We start from the raw sequence: 13,751 nt of genomic DNA, 5'->3' as shown, positions 1-13,751 counted from the left end.
CACATGCTTTTTACGGGTCTTCCAACAACCACTTACAATTATCAGTTCAGAATATGAAGGTATTAAATGGTGCTCATCACTGAGGAAGACTGTAACCTGTGTTCCTCCTCCTCAGGACCAGTCTCTGCTGAGTAATGCAGTACAGTGTCTAAACAGCTGCAGCCGTGAGGGGAAAGAGCTTGACCCCGATGTCTTTCAGAGGCTCGTGATCACTGCCCGCTCGATTGCGATCATGAGACCCAACAACTTGGTCCATTTCACAGAATCAAAGTCACTTCACCATGACTCTGGTGAGAGGCTTGTCTGTTTCTGACAATTGAAGTGTAAATGATGACATAGCTGCATGATCACACTGTCTATGATAATGATTTACACATGAGGGTAATTCTTCTGAACAGCTGTTGGCTAAGTGATTGGCTTTTTGACTTGAAGGCAAAATCATCTCAAATTTCGAGAGAGAGGACTCATTCATGTCCTTGTCTTCTTCCAGAAATGACAGAAGATGGGCAAAATCACATGGATGGTGAAAACTGTAATTTCATCATGCAGCTGATGAATAACTTCTGGAAGCTGCATGCCCTGAAACCAAAGAATGCCTTTCTTGCTCCTGCTTGCCTGCCAGGTAAGTGTGGCTCCAGAAACTCCAAAGTTTAACCAGTTTTATTTAGATTTTATGGCTAAATAATGGCCACAAGTGGTTGACTCACATGTTACAAACATATTGTAACACATTTCCACATAATTTATAGTGCTGTTAAGTGAAACTTTGTCTGAGTTGAAATCTTAATGCGAGAATGGATCTTCCCCTCTCTTCCTTTAAGGCCTGACTCATGTTGAAGCCACAGTAAATGCCTTGGTGGATATCATTCATGCATACTGCACATGCGAACTGGATTACATCAATGTAGCTTCGAAAATCTACATGCAAATGTTGCTATGCCCTGTAAGTACAGCTCCTTTGTTGCTCTTTGGAATTCAGATTTTCTCTCTATTGAAATATATCCAATTCCTTTGTGCAAACATAACTGTTTTATATAGCATGATAATATACGCACATGCCTTAATATAAACACCCAGTTAGGGTTGGAACTGTCCTTGTAAGGTTAGGTGACCAATGAGTCGCTGTTTCCAGGACACAGCGGTGAGCTTCGCTTGTAAGCAGGCACTGATCAGAGTTCTCCGACCAAGAAACAAACGTCGACATGTAACTCTTCCTTCCCCCCCGCGCTCCAACACGCCCATGGGTAAGTTTTCATTGGATTTACACATGCTTACTACAAACACTGTAGGTTTCCATTTGTATTTAAGGAGTTGTCTTCTGTTGTGTTCAGTTAAAAAGGGTTTCTGCTTATCTACCATACTTGTTCTCCGAAAGTGTAAGAGATTCTTACATAAGAACCACAAAATGGGTGCAGCTCTTAAAGACTTGTCGGCGGATTTCTTGTATCAGGTGACAAGGATGATGATGATGACGACGATGCAGATGACAAAATTCAGACATCAGTGCTCACTGGAGGAGAAGAGGGCAGACAGGAGAGTCAGGAGCAGAATGAAGTGGACCACGGTGACTTTGAGATGGTGGTGAGCAAAGAAGACCTACTCAGTCTGTTTTGGGGGTTGGGTTTGATATTTTACCACTCATTGAGCAAGCGCACACGCTTCTTATAGAAATCCTTTTTAGTATGAATGTGGACAAGACTCTAAGCGGTCTTTTTGTTTACAATGATTCAACAAAGGAGAAACAAAATCTTGCTATCTTTGGTTATTTGTTCTCCTCAGTCGGAGTCTATGGTCCTTGATACAGCAGAGAATGTCAACAATGGCAATCCATCTCCCCTGGAGGCTCTGCTGGCTGGAGCGGAGGGTTTCCCGCCCATGCTTGACATCCCTCCAGATGCAGATGATGAAACTATGGTAGAACTGGCAATCGCTCTCAGCCTTCAACAAGATCAACAAGGTCAGTAGCAAAAGAGCAGCTCACACCCACAGCTTACAGCAGCTGCACCTAGTATGGACCTTGTTACATGCTGTCTGTATAAAAAGATTGTGAATGTGTGGTACGACCGATTTTAGTGCACATTTACTCTTTTGTAAAAGTAAAAACAAGTTCAGATGAGCAAAAAGCCTTTTTCCTATTTTGTTGTTCCCTTCAACCGTTTCTAACAGATACCTGGGCATGAAAATACATTGACATTGAAATGATCTAAAATTATTGAAACCTCCCTGCAACTGACTGAATGAGGAGAATAAGTCACAATTCCGATTAATTTGAATTCCATACATTTTCAACAGTTTCTGCTTTAGACATCAAGAATTTTGGTGCATTGTTATTGTATATTTTTACCAAAAAAATTGAAACACATGAAACACTTTGAAAATCATTATTTTGGGTGATACCATTAACAGTATTTTGCTTATGTTTTACGCTTCAGGCAGTAGCAGCAGTGCCCTTGGCCTGCAGAGCCTTGGCCTGTCTGGCCAAGCCCCAAGTTCATCTTCACTTGATGCTGGCACCCTTTCAGACACCACTGCATCAGGTAGTTAGACCACCTCAGGGACAACATGAGATGAGCCTGTTGGTCTATCTGCAAGCTCGCAGAGGCCACTTATCCACTTATTGCTGAATACTTCTCACGTTGTTTTGTGTGATACACTAACACACTAACTTTTGACACACCAATGTCCATCTGTCCGGATGCTCGCATAGTTATCACTCATGTTCTCCAACAATCATAACCAAACCTTTTTCCTCCTCTCCTCAGTATGCCACATTTTCTCAGGTAGTTCAAAGCTAACCCGTCAATCTTAACCTTAATTAGGGTTGTGATATTGTATACATAAATAATAAGAAATAACTTATCATTGACCAAAGTACTGCATGATTTATTGCATCGTTGTTCCTTTAATCAAAGTATAAATTACAGTCGTTTATCCTGGCCAGATGACTGCGTTGTATTTGCTGTTACAGCTATTGCTATGATTTCAGCCCCGGCATCAGATGATGAGGGCAGCACAGCCGCTACTGATGGCTCCACACTGCGGACCTCCCCAGCTGAGCATGGAGGCAGTGTGGGCTCAGAGAGTGGAGGTTCTGCAATCGACTCTGTAGCAGGGGAGCACAGTGGTGGGTGAATGCAGAAAAACAACTCTGACCCTGAATACTTTCAAGAATACCTCTCTGAGTACAGTTTTTTTTTTTTAAGCGCAACCTTCCATTTGCCCATCACTGATTTTGAACTAAGCTTCAAAACTTGGGTTTACATGACGTAAACTAAGCTCATCAGAACTTTTTGTGTTATTCTTTGAAGCACAAGCTTATATCACTGTGCCATTTTAAAATGAAACCTTAATCCCTATTATCACGTGTCCATTTTCCTTAGTCAGTGATGACTTGCCTCATATGTACATGTGTATGTATTTGCATGTATAGTGTCAGGACGCAGCAGTGCATATGGGGACACAACAGTGGAGGGACACCCTGCTGGTCCAGGCAGTGTGAGTTCCAGCACAGGAGCCATCAGCACCACCACAGCCCAGCAGGAAGGTGACGGCTCGGAGGGAGAAGGAGAGACAGAGGGAGACATCCACACAAGCAACAGGTGAGATATCCTGAATGAGAAACAACTACTGACAAAAAAGACAATTATCTGCCCTCTTGGGTGTGAAATCCTAACATCTCTACCATTTATGGCCAGCAGCATGGGAAGGAGAGAGATTTAGAAATGTTAAGCTTTTATTTCTGTAAAAGCATGTCTCATAAAGCACATAATGGCTACCCAGGTTGTGGATTGAAATTTGTTCTCTATTTTTTATGTCTCCTATTAGGCTGCACATGGTTCGTCTCATGTTACTAGAGCGCCTGCTTCAGCACCTTTCTCAGCTACATAATGTGGGTGGAGTCCAAGCCATCCCTTACATGCAAGTTATTCTCATGTTGACCTCTGACCTTGATGGGGATGATGAGAAAGACAAGGGTGCTTTGGATGACCTCCTAGCACAGCTCATTGCTGAGCTCGGCATGCACAAGAAGGTAACCAAAGTCTTTGTGTGATGATTCAGGCTGTGTGTCTTGGTTTTACTTAAATGTTATTTTCTTTCCGCAGGATGTCTCCAGAAAGAATGAGCGCTGCTCCATCAATGAAGTTCACCTAGTCATCATGAGACTGCTCAGCGTCTTCATGTCTCGAACAAAGTCTGGCTCGAAATCTTCTTCTGAGGTACGTAATCTTTCTCACTACCCTACACCTCAGATGTTGCTCATGCATTGTGATAAATGCTGGATGTCCTTTCTTTGTCCCTCCCAGTCTTCCTCGCTGATTTCCAATGCCACGGCAACTGCTTTGCTCAGCCTGGGTGCCATTGACTACTGTCTCCATGTCCTCAAGTCACTTCTTGAGTTCTGGAAGAGTCAGCAGGGTGAAGAAGAGCCTGTGACAACCAGCCAGCTCCTCCGCCCACACACAGCCTCCTCTCCCCCAGACATGAGCCCTTTCTTCCTGCGCCAGTATGTCAAGGTGAGGTGCTGCATGACAGAAATCAGTCTCTGTGGCTTGACAAACAGATTTTTGTCATTTATGTGAACTCACTGTGATGCTCCTTCTTTCAGGGACATGCTGCTGATGTGTTTGAAGCCTACTCCCAGCTGCTCACTGAAATGGTGCTTCGGCTGCCATATCAGATCAAAAAGATTGCTGACACCAACCCTCGCATCCCACCTCCTGTCTTCGATCATTCCTGGTTCTACTATCTGTCTGAAGTAAGCCTTATAGTGTATAAGTTTTATCATTTGTGTTTTTAAACATCTCTATACACAGAAACATGTGCAAAACTCATCAATTCTCTCTTGTTGCTCCTCAGTATCTGATGATCCAGCAGACACCATTCGTAAGGAGACAAGTCAGAAAGCTGTTGCTGTTTATCTGTGGCTCCAAGGAGAAATATCGGCAGTTGCGTGATTTGCACACCCTTGACTCACACATGCGCAGCATCAAGAAGCTTCTCGAGGAGCAGGGCATCTTCCTCCGAGCAGGGGTGGTTACAGCTACGTCTGGCTCAGCTCTACAGTATGACACGCTCATCAACCTGGTGAGAGGACTTTTTTGAGTTACATTTATTCTCTTTAATGATTTAAGATGTTCTAGTATTTTGATTGTTGGTGTTTTCTTATATTTACTCGGGTCTGTGATGCTACTGTAAGAGCCGTGATTGGTTGAACTTCCTCTACTTGACTTTAACTGGCTTCTTTCATGCAGATGGAACACCTAAAAGCTTGTGCTGAAATTGCCACTCAAAGAACAATCAACTGGCAGAAGTTTTGCATGAAGGATGACTGTAAGTAGATTCAGATCATTTTTTTGAAAATGGAGACAAATGTTAAAGATGAATCCTTATACCTCCTCACATTGTCATTTCCTCCTCTTTGCAGCTGTGTTGTACTTCCTACTCCAAGTCAGTTTCCTAGTAGATGAAGGCGTCTCCCCAGTACTTCTGCAACTGCTCTCCTGTGCCCTGTGTGGCAGCAAGGTGATTGCCAGCTCTTCCTCATCGTCATTCTCAGGAGGAGGCTCCAGTAGTGGGGGACAGGGAGGAGCTTCTCAGTCCTCTCAGAGCAAGTCATCTAGTAAAAAGAGCAAAAAAGAGGACAAGGAGAAAGACAAAGACGGTGAGACCATGATAAAGTGTTCTTTTTCTTTCATAGTAGGCTTCTTTTTTCAAATATATGTATTGGGACAGGCGTCATCACCTTTTAAAAATATGACCAGGACATTTTTATGTTAAAAAAAAAGAACAGTAGATGCAATGTCCCAAACTGTTGCTCTTGAACTGCCCACAGGTGAAGGAGTTGGCAGCCAGGAAGATCAGTTATGCATGGCTCTGGTCAGCCAGCTTAACAAGTTTGCAGACAAGGAAACACTCATCCAGTTTTTGCGCTGCTTCCTGCTGGAGTCCAACTCATCTGCTGTGCGCTGGCAAGCCCACTGCTTGGCCTTACATATCTACAGGTACTGTTGTAACACACATACACAGACAGCCAAGACGGTGTTTTTTCAAGATTTTACAAGTTCAACAAAAGTAATGAAATTAAATAATTTTGGAGCAAATTACAAACAAAGCAGTCGCTAACTGAAGCTTGATTCGCTAATGAAATCCTAACCTTGACTGGTGGCCAACATGTGATTCTCTCTTCTGTAGAAACTCCAGTAAATCTCAGCAGGAGCTGCTGTTGGAACTGACCTGGGCCATCTGGCCTGAGCTCCCTGCATATGGCCGCAAAGCTGCCCAGTTTGTTGACCTGCTCGGCTACTTCTCACTCAAGACCCCTCAGACAGAGAAAAAGGTTTGTTTGTACCCTCAGAGTTTCTCTGACTTTGAGAGTTAATATCTTAGTGTAGTAGAACAAACCATTCAGAGCATATCATTTGTCATTCTTCGAATATTCTCTGTCCTTGCATGAGTGATTGGTCCTTTCCTGCTTGACCCCTTAAGTGACCATAAATCTTTACATTTGGCTCACATGATAAGCCATTTAGATAACAAATGAGTCTCATTTGGCTCTTCAATAAAAAAGTTTTGCCTGTAAATGCAAAGATCCCTTGACAAAGAGGGAAGTCTTCTCAATGTGTGAATCATATGACCTTTTGATTGTGTCCCTCATTTATTTTATTCATTTTTGTTACCAGGCACATTTAAGAACTTTGATAGTTTAGCATCACTTTCAGTACTCATGCTGCAACTCTTTCCCTTATTAGCTAAAGGAGTATTCCCAAAAAGCTGTGGAGATCCTTAGGACTCAAAACCATATCCTGACAAATCACCCCAACTCCAACATCTACAAGTATGTCCAGAGAAACTTTCTGTGGTGTAGCAAGTTGTAAAAATAACCTACGTGACACTGGACTTATTTGTGTTCTATCCTGCAGCACTCTGTCAGGTTTAGTGGAGTTCGACGGCTTTTATCTGGAGAGTGACCCCTGCTTGGTGTGCAACAATCCAGAAGTTCCCTTCTCAGTATGTGTTACACAATCTCACTATAAGATATATGGCTCAAAAACTAGAGGAATAAACACTGTTGGCATTTTCCTTTACACCCTTATGTTTTTTTTCTTATGTCAATGCTGTCTCTTGTTTGTCTTCAAGAATATTAAGCTGTCGTCTATCAAAGTGGACACCCGCTACACCACCACACAGCAAGTTGTCAAGCTCATTGGTAGCCACACTATCAGCAAAGTTACAGTGAAGATTGGTGATCTCAAACGCACTAAAATGGTCCGCACCATCAACCTCTACTACAACAACAGGACTGTACAAGCTATTGTGGAGCTGAAGAACAAGTATGTTTCATTTGTAAATAAATACGTCTTTGTTCTCTATGTTTTTCATCCAATAAGGTTTTAAATTTCTAGCTGATCATAATAGGCAGTCAAATTAAGTATCACAAAGACTTGTTAAAGCTGCTCCCTTGCCTTAACGTAGAGCATTTACTTTACAAGGTGCCACTAAAAGATAATTAACTGGGGTTTTTTTTGTTTTTTTAGGCCTGCTCGTTGGCATAAGGCAAAGAAAGTTCAGCTGACCCCGGGTCAGACAGAGGTGAAGATTGACCTTCCCTTACCCATTGTTGCATCCAACCTGATGATCGAGTTCTCTGATTTCTATGAGAACTATCAGGCCTCCACTGAGACTCTGCAGTGTCCACGCTGCAGTGCATCTGTGCCAGCCAACCCCGGGGTGTGTGGCAACTGCGGTGAGAATGTGTATCAGTGTCACAAGTGCAGGTGAGCAGTGGGATTCCTCTTTAGATGTGAAAATAACTTGAGGCAAGTTAGTTTTATTTTGATGTGGCACCTGTTTTCCATCAGGTCCATCAACTATGATGAAAAGGACCCTTTCCTCTGCAATGCTTGTGGTTTCTGCAAATACGCCAGATTTGACTTCATGCTTTATGCAAAGCCTTGCTGTGCTGTGGATCCCATTGAGAATGAGGAAGACAGGAAAAAGGTAAGCTATCACCTGCTGAGGTAGAAATGAAATTTAAAACAAAACTAGTTCATGCACCTTGCATTCCAAAACATCAATTATCCCATTTTCAATGAGAGAAGCAGATTCGTGGAAGTGATGGTCCTGAATCTCTTTTCTCTCTTTCCAGCTCTACTTCGATTTAACTTCTTTTAATCTTCATGGATTGTTTTTGTTTTCTTCTTTTCCCCCTGCAGGCTGTGACCAATATCAATACCCTGCTGGACAAAGCAGATCGGGTCTACCACCAGCTGATGGGCCACAGGCCCCAACTTGAGAGCCTACTGTCTAAAGTCAATGAGGCAGCACCAGAGAAGCCACAGGTCAGTCTCTGGTTTCTACACTTGCAGAAATACCATCCTTAATCATTTTTGATGGTACATTTTTGTCAACGATTCTATTCTGTGGTTTTCTGAACATTTTCTTTTCTTTGTCGCTGTCAGGATGACACAGGAGCAGGTGCAGGTCTCGGTACATCCTCCGCCAATGTGAACAGATACATTCAGCAACTGGCCCAAGAGTACAGTGGAGACTGCAAGACATCATTTGATGAACTCTCAAAGATTATACAGGTTAGGGAGGATGTACCTCCGAATGCCTAACATTTTTATTTGTTTCTTCTTTTATTCCACATACATGTAACTCTGGAGTTTTGTATCCGTTCACAGAAAGTGCTAGCATCTCGTAAAGAACTCCTGGAATATGATCTGCAGCAGCGAGAGGCTGCTACTAAGTCATCCCGAAGCAGCAGCAGCCACCAGCCCACCTTCACTGCCAGCCAGTACCGCGCCCTCTCTGTGCTGGGCTGTGGCCACACTTCCTCCACCAAGTGTTACGGTTGCGCTTCAGCAGTCACAGGACACTGCATCACACTGCTGCGTGCACTGGCCACCAACCCTGCACTCAGACAGATCCTAGTCCTCCAGGGGCTCATACGTGAGCTCTTTGAATATAACTTGCGGCGAGGTACAGCAGCCATGAGGGAGGAGGTGCGCCAGCTGGTCTGTCTTCTTACCAGGTACGTTTCTCCTCTGTTGAACAGCTAAGTCCAACAGGAGCCAGATTCTTACTGCAAATATGCACACTGGGACTCTTTTTTTTAATTTTTGCTGTGTTAATTTAAATGTGGTTGATTAATTGGTCTAACAAGGCCTCATTTTTTCCTTGCTCAGAGATCATGCTGAAGCCACTCAGCAGATGAATGACCTCATCATCGCAAAGGTTTCAGCTGCCCTCAAAGGTCATTGGGCAAATCCTGACCTGGTATGCCCTTTGTATATAAAAATGAAAATATTAGTTGTGATTGTGTTATTTGACATACAACTTTTGATTTATTAAATGGGGAAAAAATTGTGATCTTTTTTTCCTTTAATATAAACCCAAAACCTCTGGGTTGTATTGTTTAACTTTGTTGAATAGTTTATTTTTATTTGAACAAAGTGCCTCTCTTTTCAGGTCAGTAATCTTCAGTATGAGATGCTGCTGCTGACAGACTCTATTTCAAAAGAGGGAGGATGCTGGGAGTTACGGCTGCGTTGCGGTAAAACTGATTCCTGGCCTGATTTTTTTTCAAATCATTAATTTTTTTATGATTTTGTCTATGGATGTGATTACAGAAAGAGTTTTACTGTGTAAACTAACAACTTGTCAGCCTCTGCATTTGTGTTACTTCAATGAACAATTTCAATTTCTCACTACTATTAAATTAGATTTGAAAGTAAATGAATGATGAATTGATTTGGTTGTCCTGCACCGTTTCTGCTATTTGAGACACAATTGTGATTGACTTAAAGGGAGATCCAAGTCATTGTATCAAAAGCATTGTATTTTTTCTTCATGCAGCCCTTAGTCTGTTCCTCATGTCGGTGAACATAAAAACGCCTGTAGTGGTGGAGAACATCACTCTGATGTGCCTGAGAATTCTACAGAAACTAATCAAACCTCCGGCTCCCACCAGCAAGAAGAATAAGGTGAATAGAGGCATTTTGCTGCCCTGTGATGTCACGGCTACTGTGTTGTGTAAAAGGAGATAGTTGGTGGAAGACTGTTGATTTTGCGGTCTTCAGGACCAAATATTAAATCATCAGAGTGAGCACAGATTGCAAAATTTGATATGAAAAAATGACATTGAATTCTTTGTTATATTGCCTGACTTAGATATGTGTTTTGTCTGTAAGGATGCTGCTACTGAGTCCCTTACCACTGTCAGGCCCTACAGCAATGAAATCCATGCTCAGGCTCAGATGTGGCTCAAAAAGGATCCCAAAGCATCTTATGAAGCCTGGAAAAAGTGTCTCCCTGCAAGATGTAAGTCTGAACAAAAGGACTACACAGTAGTGTCACATTCTTTGTATTGCAAATGTAAAATTCCAAAAACTGGTGATCAGCTTTTCACACCTGTACATATCTTAATGACCACAGGCCAGGAGAGTGCGTCCAAACCCCAGGTGAAGGCTGAGTTGCGGAGGCAGTACCTACTGGAGAAGTACGTGTGGAAATGGAAGCAGTTCATGAGGTCCAGGAAAGGTGAAAGCCTTTTCCCTCGCCTTCTCAAACTGAGTCATAACAACTGGCTGCGGCAGGTAAAAAAAGAAGAGAAAAAAAACCAACGCTTTTGGTGTTTTGCTTTTTGTCCGTTTGAAATCTCAGCATTGCCCACACAGTTTATGATGTCATAGCTTGTTAATGTGGCTTCTTTAATCATATTTGTTCACATCAATTATATTTGTCGTAGGTCCTTTTCACACCCGCCACTCAGGCAGCCAGACAGGCAGCTTGCACTATTGTAGAGGCCCTGACCACAATCCCAAGCCGCAAGCAGCAGGTTCTAGACCTGCTCACCAGGTATGAAACCAGCCAGTCAAACAAACATGACATTAGGCAGTATGATAGTTGCACATGAGCTGTTATTCAATGTCAGTAAGATTATGTCAGTGCAGAAGGTTAGGATGAGATGATATTGATAAACTGAGTGTTTGCTAACCAAATGTGTCTGAAATTCCAGAAAACTTCAAGAAAGCAGTTTCCAAACAAATCACATGCGTCTGCACAACTTTATTTGGAATTACAAAGTGTATTAAAAGAAAAACAACATTTAACACACGTGAAGAAATGGAATCTGTGATTGAATGGAGATTTTGGTAGATCAAGTCAGGCAGAAGTTAAAATGTCTCTTCGTGTGTTTGTCAGTTACCTGGATGAGCTGAGTGTGGCTGGAGAGTGTGCAGTGGAGTACCTGGGTCTTTACCAGAAGCTGATCAAACCAACACACTGGAAGGTTTACCTGGCTGCCCGTGGAGTCCTGCCCTACATCGGTAACCTGATCACCAAGGTAATGTCTTAATAGTTCAAAATAAAAGCATCTTGTTGTAACAGAAGGGATTTCATTGAAAATCTGAATCAGACTCTGACATGGTCTCTATCCCTGCTCACCTATGTTGTGATGTTTTATACCTGACTGAATCAGTCGTCAGTATTGATGTCACTATGAAAATGTTTCCATTTACCGTGTCACTTTCTGTTTAGGAAATAGCCAACCTGCTCGCTCTGGAGGAGGCGACGCTGAGCACAGACCTGCAGCAAGGCTATGCCCTCAAGAGCTTGACTGGTATGTCACGTTTTTTTATTTATTTATTTATAGAAATAATCTTCTTTTAGAATCAATTATACCAATGACTTTTATTCCACCAGTAGACCTGTGACTCACTAATTTGCTACCCTCTCTTCAAAAATAAATTATGTGTCTGTTGCCACTGCAGGGCTGCTCTCGTCTTTCGTGGAAGTGGAGTCCATTAAACGGCACTTCAAGAGTAGGTTGGTTGGCACGGTGCTCAATGGCTACCTGTGCCTTAGGAAGCTGGTTGTTCAGCGCACCAAACTGATCGACGAGACTCAGGACATGCTGCTGGAGATGCTGGAGGACATGACAACAGGTCTGCCTTCTAAACTGGCTGCAAATGTTTGGTTTGCTTTGATGTGGCTTATTATTGTTTCTTTTAGAAGTAAATTATAAAACTGCTTCTGCTTTTTACAGAAGAAATCATTTACGTTAGTTTTGTAAACAATGCAAAGCATCAGAATCGTGAATGGTTTTGTTTTGTTCATAGGTACAGAGTCTGAAACCAAAGCCTTCATGGCGGTGTGTATTGAGACCGCAAAGCGCTACAGTCTGGACGACTACAGAACTCCTGTGTTCATATTTGAGAGACTCTGTAGCATCATTTATCCTGTGAGTGTCCTACGCGCTAGTTAATAGAAGAATGCCCTGAAACAAGTGCACCTAGGAATCTTCAGTCAACTGGAACATTTTTCATTTTTTTGTTTTCAGGAGGAAAATGAGGTAACAGAGTTCTTTGTGACTCTGGAGAAGGATCCTCAGCAGGAGGACTTCCTGCAGGGCCGCATGCCAGGAAACCCCTACAGCAGTAACGAGCCTGGCATCGGCCCTCTGATGAGGGACATCAAGAACAAGATCTGCCAGGATTGTGACCTTGTGGCTCTGCTAGAAGATGACAGTGGCATGGAGGTAGGAATTCAAATGGATGTGTATTTAGACAGTTTTGTTTTGATTTCCATCCCACACAGTTTCCCTCCACTGCCTCAGAAACTAATGTGATGCTGTTGAATTGTCCTCAGCTGCTGGTAAACAACAAAATCATCAGCTTGGATCTGTCAGTAGCAGAAGTCTACAAGAAGGTCTGGTGCCCAACTAATGAGGTAAGGGTCACGTCTTGCCGTGAGTGAATGAATGAATTACCAGCTTTCATAAAAGATTAAGGTGCATTTTCTTTGAATTATTACAATCATCTCTTCAGCAGTCAAATAAGGCAATTGTTGCCCCATGGCTTTCTTTTTCAAGGGTGAGCCGATGAGAATCATTTATCGAATGAGAGGTCTGCTGGGAGATGCAACAGAGGAGTTCATAGAGTCGCTGGACTCAACCACAGGTCAGATTCACTGTTAATGTACAACATTTTCAGTTCTTCTCATCAGTGTGTCAGCCATTAGCTTCTTTTCTCCACCATCATAAAAGATGAGTGGAGGAAAATAATTTTCCCTCTTTTCCCATCTTTTTAAAGATGAAGAGGAGGATGATGAGGAGGTCTACAAGATGGCAGGAGTGATGGCTCAGTGTGGAGGACTGGAATGTATGCTCAACCGGCTGTCTGGAATCAAAGATTTTAAACAAGGACGTCATCTACTCACCGTAAGGCCAACACAGTTTTCTCTTCATATGTAGACCACAGGTCGAATTTGAAATCTCCGCGTTGTGACTGCACACAACAAACCAGAGTCTTTCTCACCCACAGGTTTTGCTGAAGTTGTTCAGTTACTGTGTGAAGGTGAAGATCAACAGGCAGCAGCTGGTCAGACCAGAGATGAACACCCTTAACGTCATGCTGGGAACTCTAAACCTGGTAAGTGTTGCAGTGAGGTTTTGTTGAGGTGCAGAGAAATACTGGAGTGAACGACAGGTTTTATTTTATTGACATGTTGGTCTGTCATTCTTAGACTGGCTTTCATAACAAATTAGATTCTTTCTTTTTTTTTTTTACGGTATGTCTTCACTTAAACATTATCTTTTAGGCTTTGGTAGCAGAACAGGAGAGTAAAGACAGTGGTGGAGCTTCAATAGCAGAGCAAGTCCTGAGCATCATGGAGATCATTCTGGATGAAGCCAACGCAGAGATTTCAGAGGACAAGGTAAACATCGAAACCACATTCAGCCCTTCGAG

The 13,751-nt window shown here is 42.7% G+C and overlaps 1 protein-coding gene across 7 annotated transcripts in view; it reads left to right on the top strand.

Moving 5' to 3' along the window:
• The window catches only part of ubr4 (ubiquitin protein ligase E3 component n-recognin 4), a 45,141-nt gene that overhangs the window by 26,800 nt on the left and 4,590 nt on the right, over positions 1 to 13,751 (top strand). For 6 of the 7 annotated variants that reach the window (XM_086214367.1, XM_086214366.1, XM_086214364.1 and 3 more), the window contains 42 exons: positions 116 to 290; positions 491 to 622; positions 822 to 943; positions 1,133 to 1,244; positions 1,451 to 1,581; positions 1,780 to 1,957; positions 2,433 to 2,537; positions 2,987 to 3,124; positions 3,431 to 3,599; positions 3,826 to 4,030; positions 4,104 to 4,217; positions 4,305 to 4,514; positions 4,607 to 4,756; positions 4,858 to 5,085; positions 5,253 to 5,331; positions 5,426 to 5,662; positions 5,834 to 6,002; positions 6,193 to 6,337; positions 6,750 to 6,835; positions 6,921 to 7,008; positions 7,138 to 7,331; positions 7,536 to 7,775; positions 7,860 to 7,998; positions 8,214 to 8,339; positions 8,460 to 8,588; positions 8,685 to 9,034; positions 9,189 to 9,279; positions 9,472 to 9,556; positions 9,859 to 9,986; positions 10,194 to 10,323; positions 10,438 to 10,598; positions 10,751 to 10,860; positions 11,206 to 11,347; positions 11,542 to 11,623; positions 11,775 to 11,948; positions 12,123 to 12,244; positions 12,344 to 12,541; positions 12,652 to 12,732; positions 12,875 to 12,962; positions 13,095 to 13,222; positions 13,326 to 13,433; positions 13,603 to 13,719. In XM_086214367.1, coding sequence (XP_086070493.1) covers positions 116 to 290; positions 491 to 622; positions 822 to 943; positions 1,133 to 1,244; positions 1,451 to 1,581; positions 1,780 to 1,957; positions 2,433 to 2,537; positions 2,987 to 3,124; positions 3,431 to 3,599; positions 3,826 to 4,030; positions 4,104 to 4,217; positions 4,305 to 4,514; positions 4,607 to 4,756; positions 4,858 to 5,085; positions 5,253 to 5,331; positions 5,426 to 5,662; positions 5,834 to 6,002; positions 6,193 to 6,337; positions 6,750 to 6,835; positions 6,921 to 7,008; positions 7,138 to 7,331; positions 7,536 to 7,775; positions 7,860 to 7,998; positions 8,214 to 8,339; positions 8,460 to 8,588; positions 8,685 to 9,034; positions 9,189 to 9,279; positions 9,472 to 9,556; positions 9,859 to 9,986; positions 10,194 to 10,323; positions 10,438 to 10,598; positions 10,751 to 10,860; positions 11,206 to 11,347; positions 11,542 to 11,623; positions 11,775 to 11,948; positions 12,123 to 12,244; positions 12,344 to 12,541; positions 12,652 to 12,732; positions 12,875 to 12,962; positions 13,095 to 13,222; positions 13,326 to 13,433; positions 13,603 to 13,719 — 6,096 coding nt within the window. Of the gene's footprint in view, positions 1 to 115; positions 291 to 490; positions 623 to 821; positions 944 to 1,132; positions 1,245 to 1,450; positions 1,582 to 1,779; positions 1,958 to 2,432; positions 2,538 to 2,986; positions 3,125 to 3,430; positions 3,600 to 3,825; positions 4,031 to 4,103; positions 4,515 to 4,606; positions 4,757 to 4,857; positions 5,086 to 5,252; positions 5,332 to 5,425; positions 5,663 to 5,833; positions 6,003 to 6,192; positions 6,338 to 6,749; positions 6,836 to 6,920; positions 7,009 to 7,137; positions 7,332 to 7,535; positions 7,776 to 7,859; positions 7,999 to 8,213; positions 8,340 to 8,459; positions 8,589 to 8,684; positions 9,035 to 9,188; positions 9,280 to 9,471; positions 9,557 to 9,858; positions 9,987 to 10,193; positions 10,324 to 10,437; positions 10,599 to 10,750; positions 10,861 to 11,205; positions 11,348 to 11,541; positions 11,624 to 11,774; positions 11,949 to 12,122; positions 12,245 to 12,343; positions 12,542 to 12,651; positions 12,733 to 12,874; positions 12,963 to 13,094; positions 13,223 to 13,325; positions 13,434 to 13,602; positions 13,720 to 13,751 lie in introns of all 7 variants that reach the window. The other variant, XM_086214361.1, reaches the window with a different exon arrangement.

The sequence above is a fragment of the Aulostomus chinensis genome, chromosome 9 (assembly GCF_037954235.1).
Source record: "Aulostomus chinensis isolate RoL2024-O1b breed Wild chromosome 9, RoL_Achi_v1.0, whole genome shotgun sequence".
Lineage (NCBI taxonomy): Eukaryota > Metazoa > Chordata > Actinopteri > Syngnathiformes > Aulostomidae > Aulostomus > Aulostomus chinensis.
Note: the sequence above shows the minus strand (reverse complement) of the source record. Positions and strands in the feature narration are given on the sequence as shown.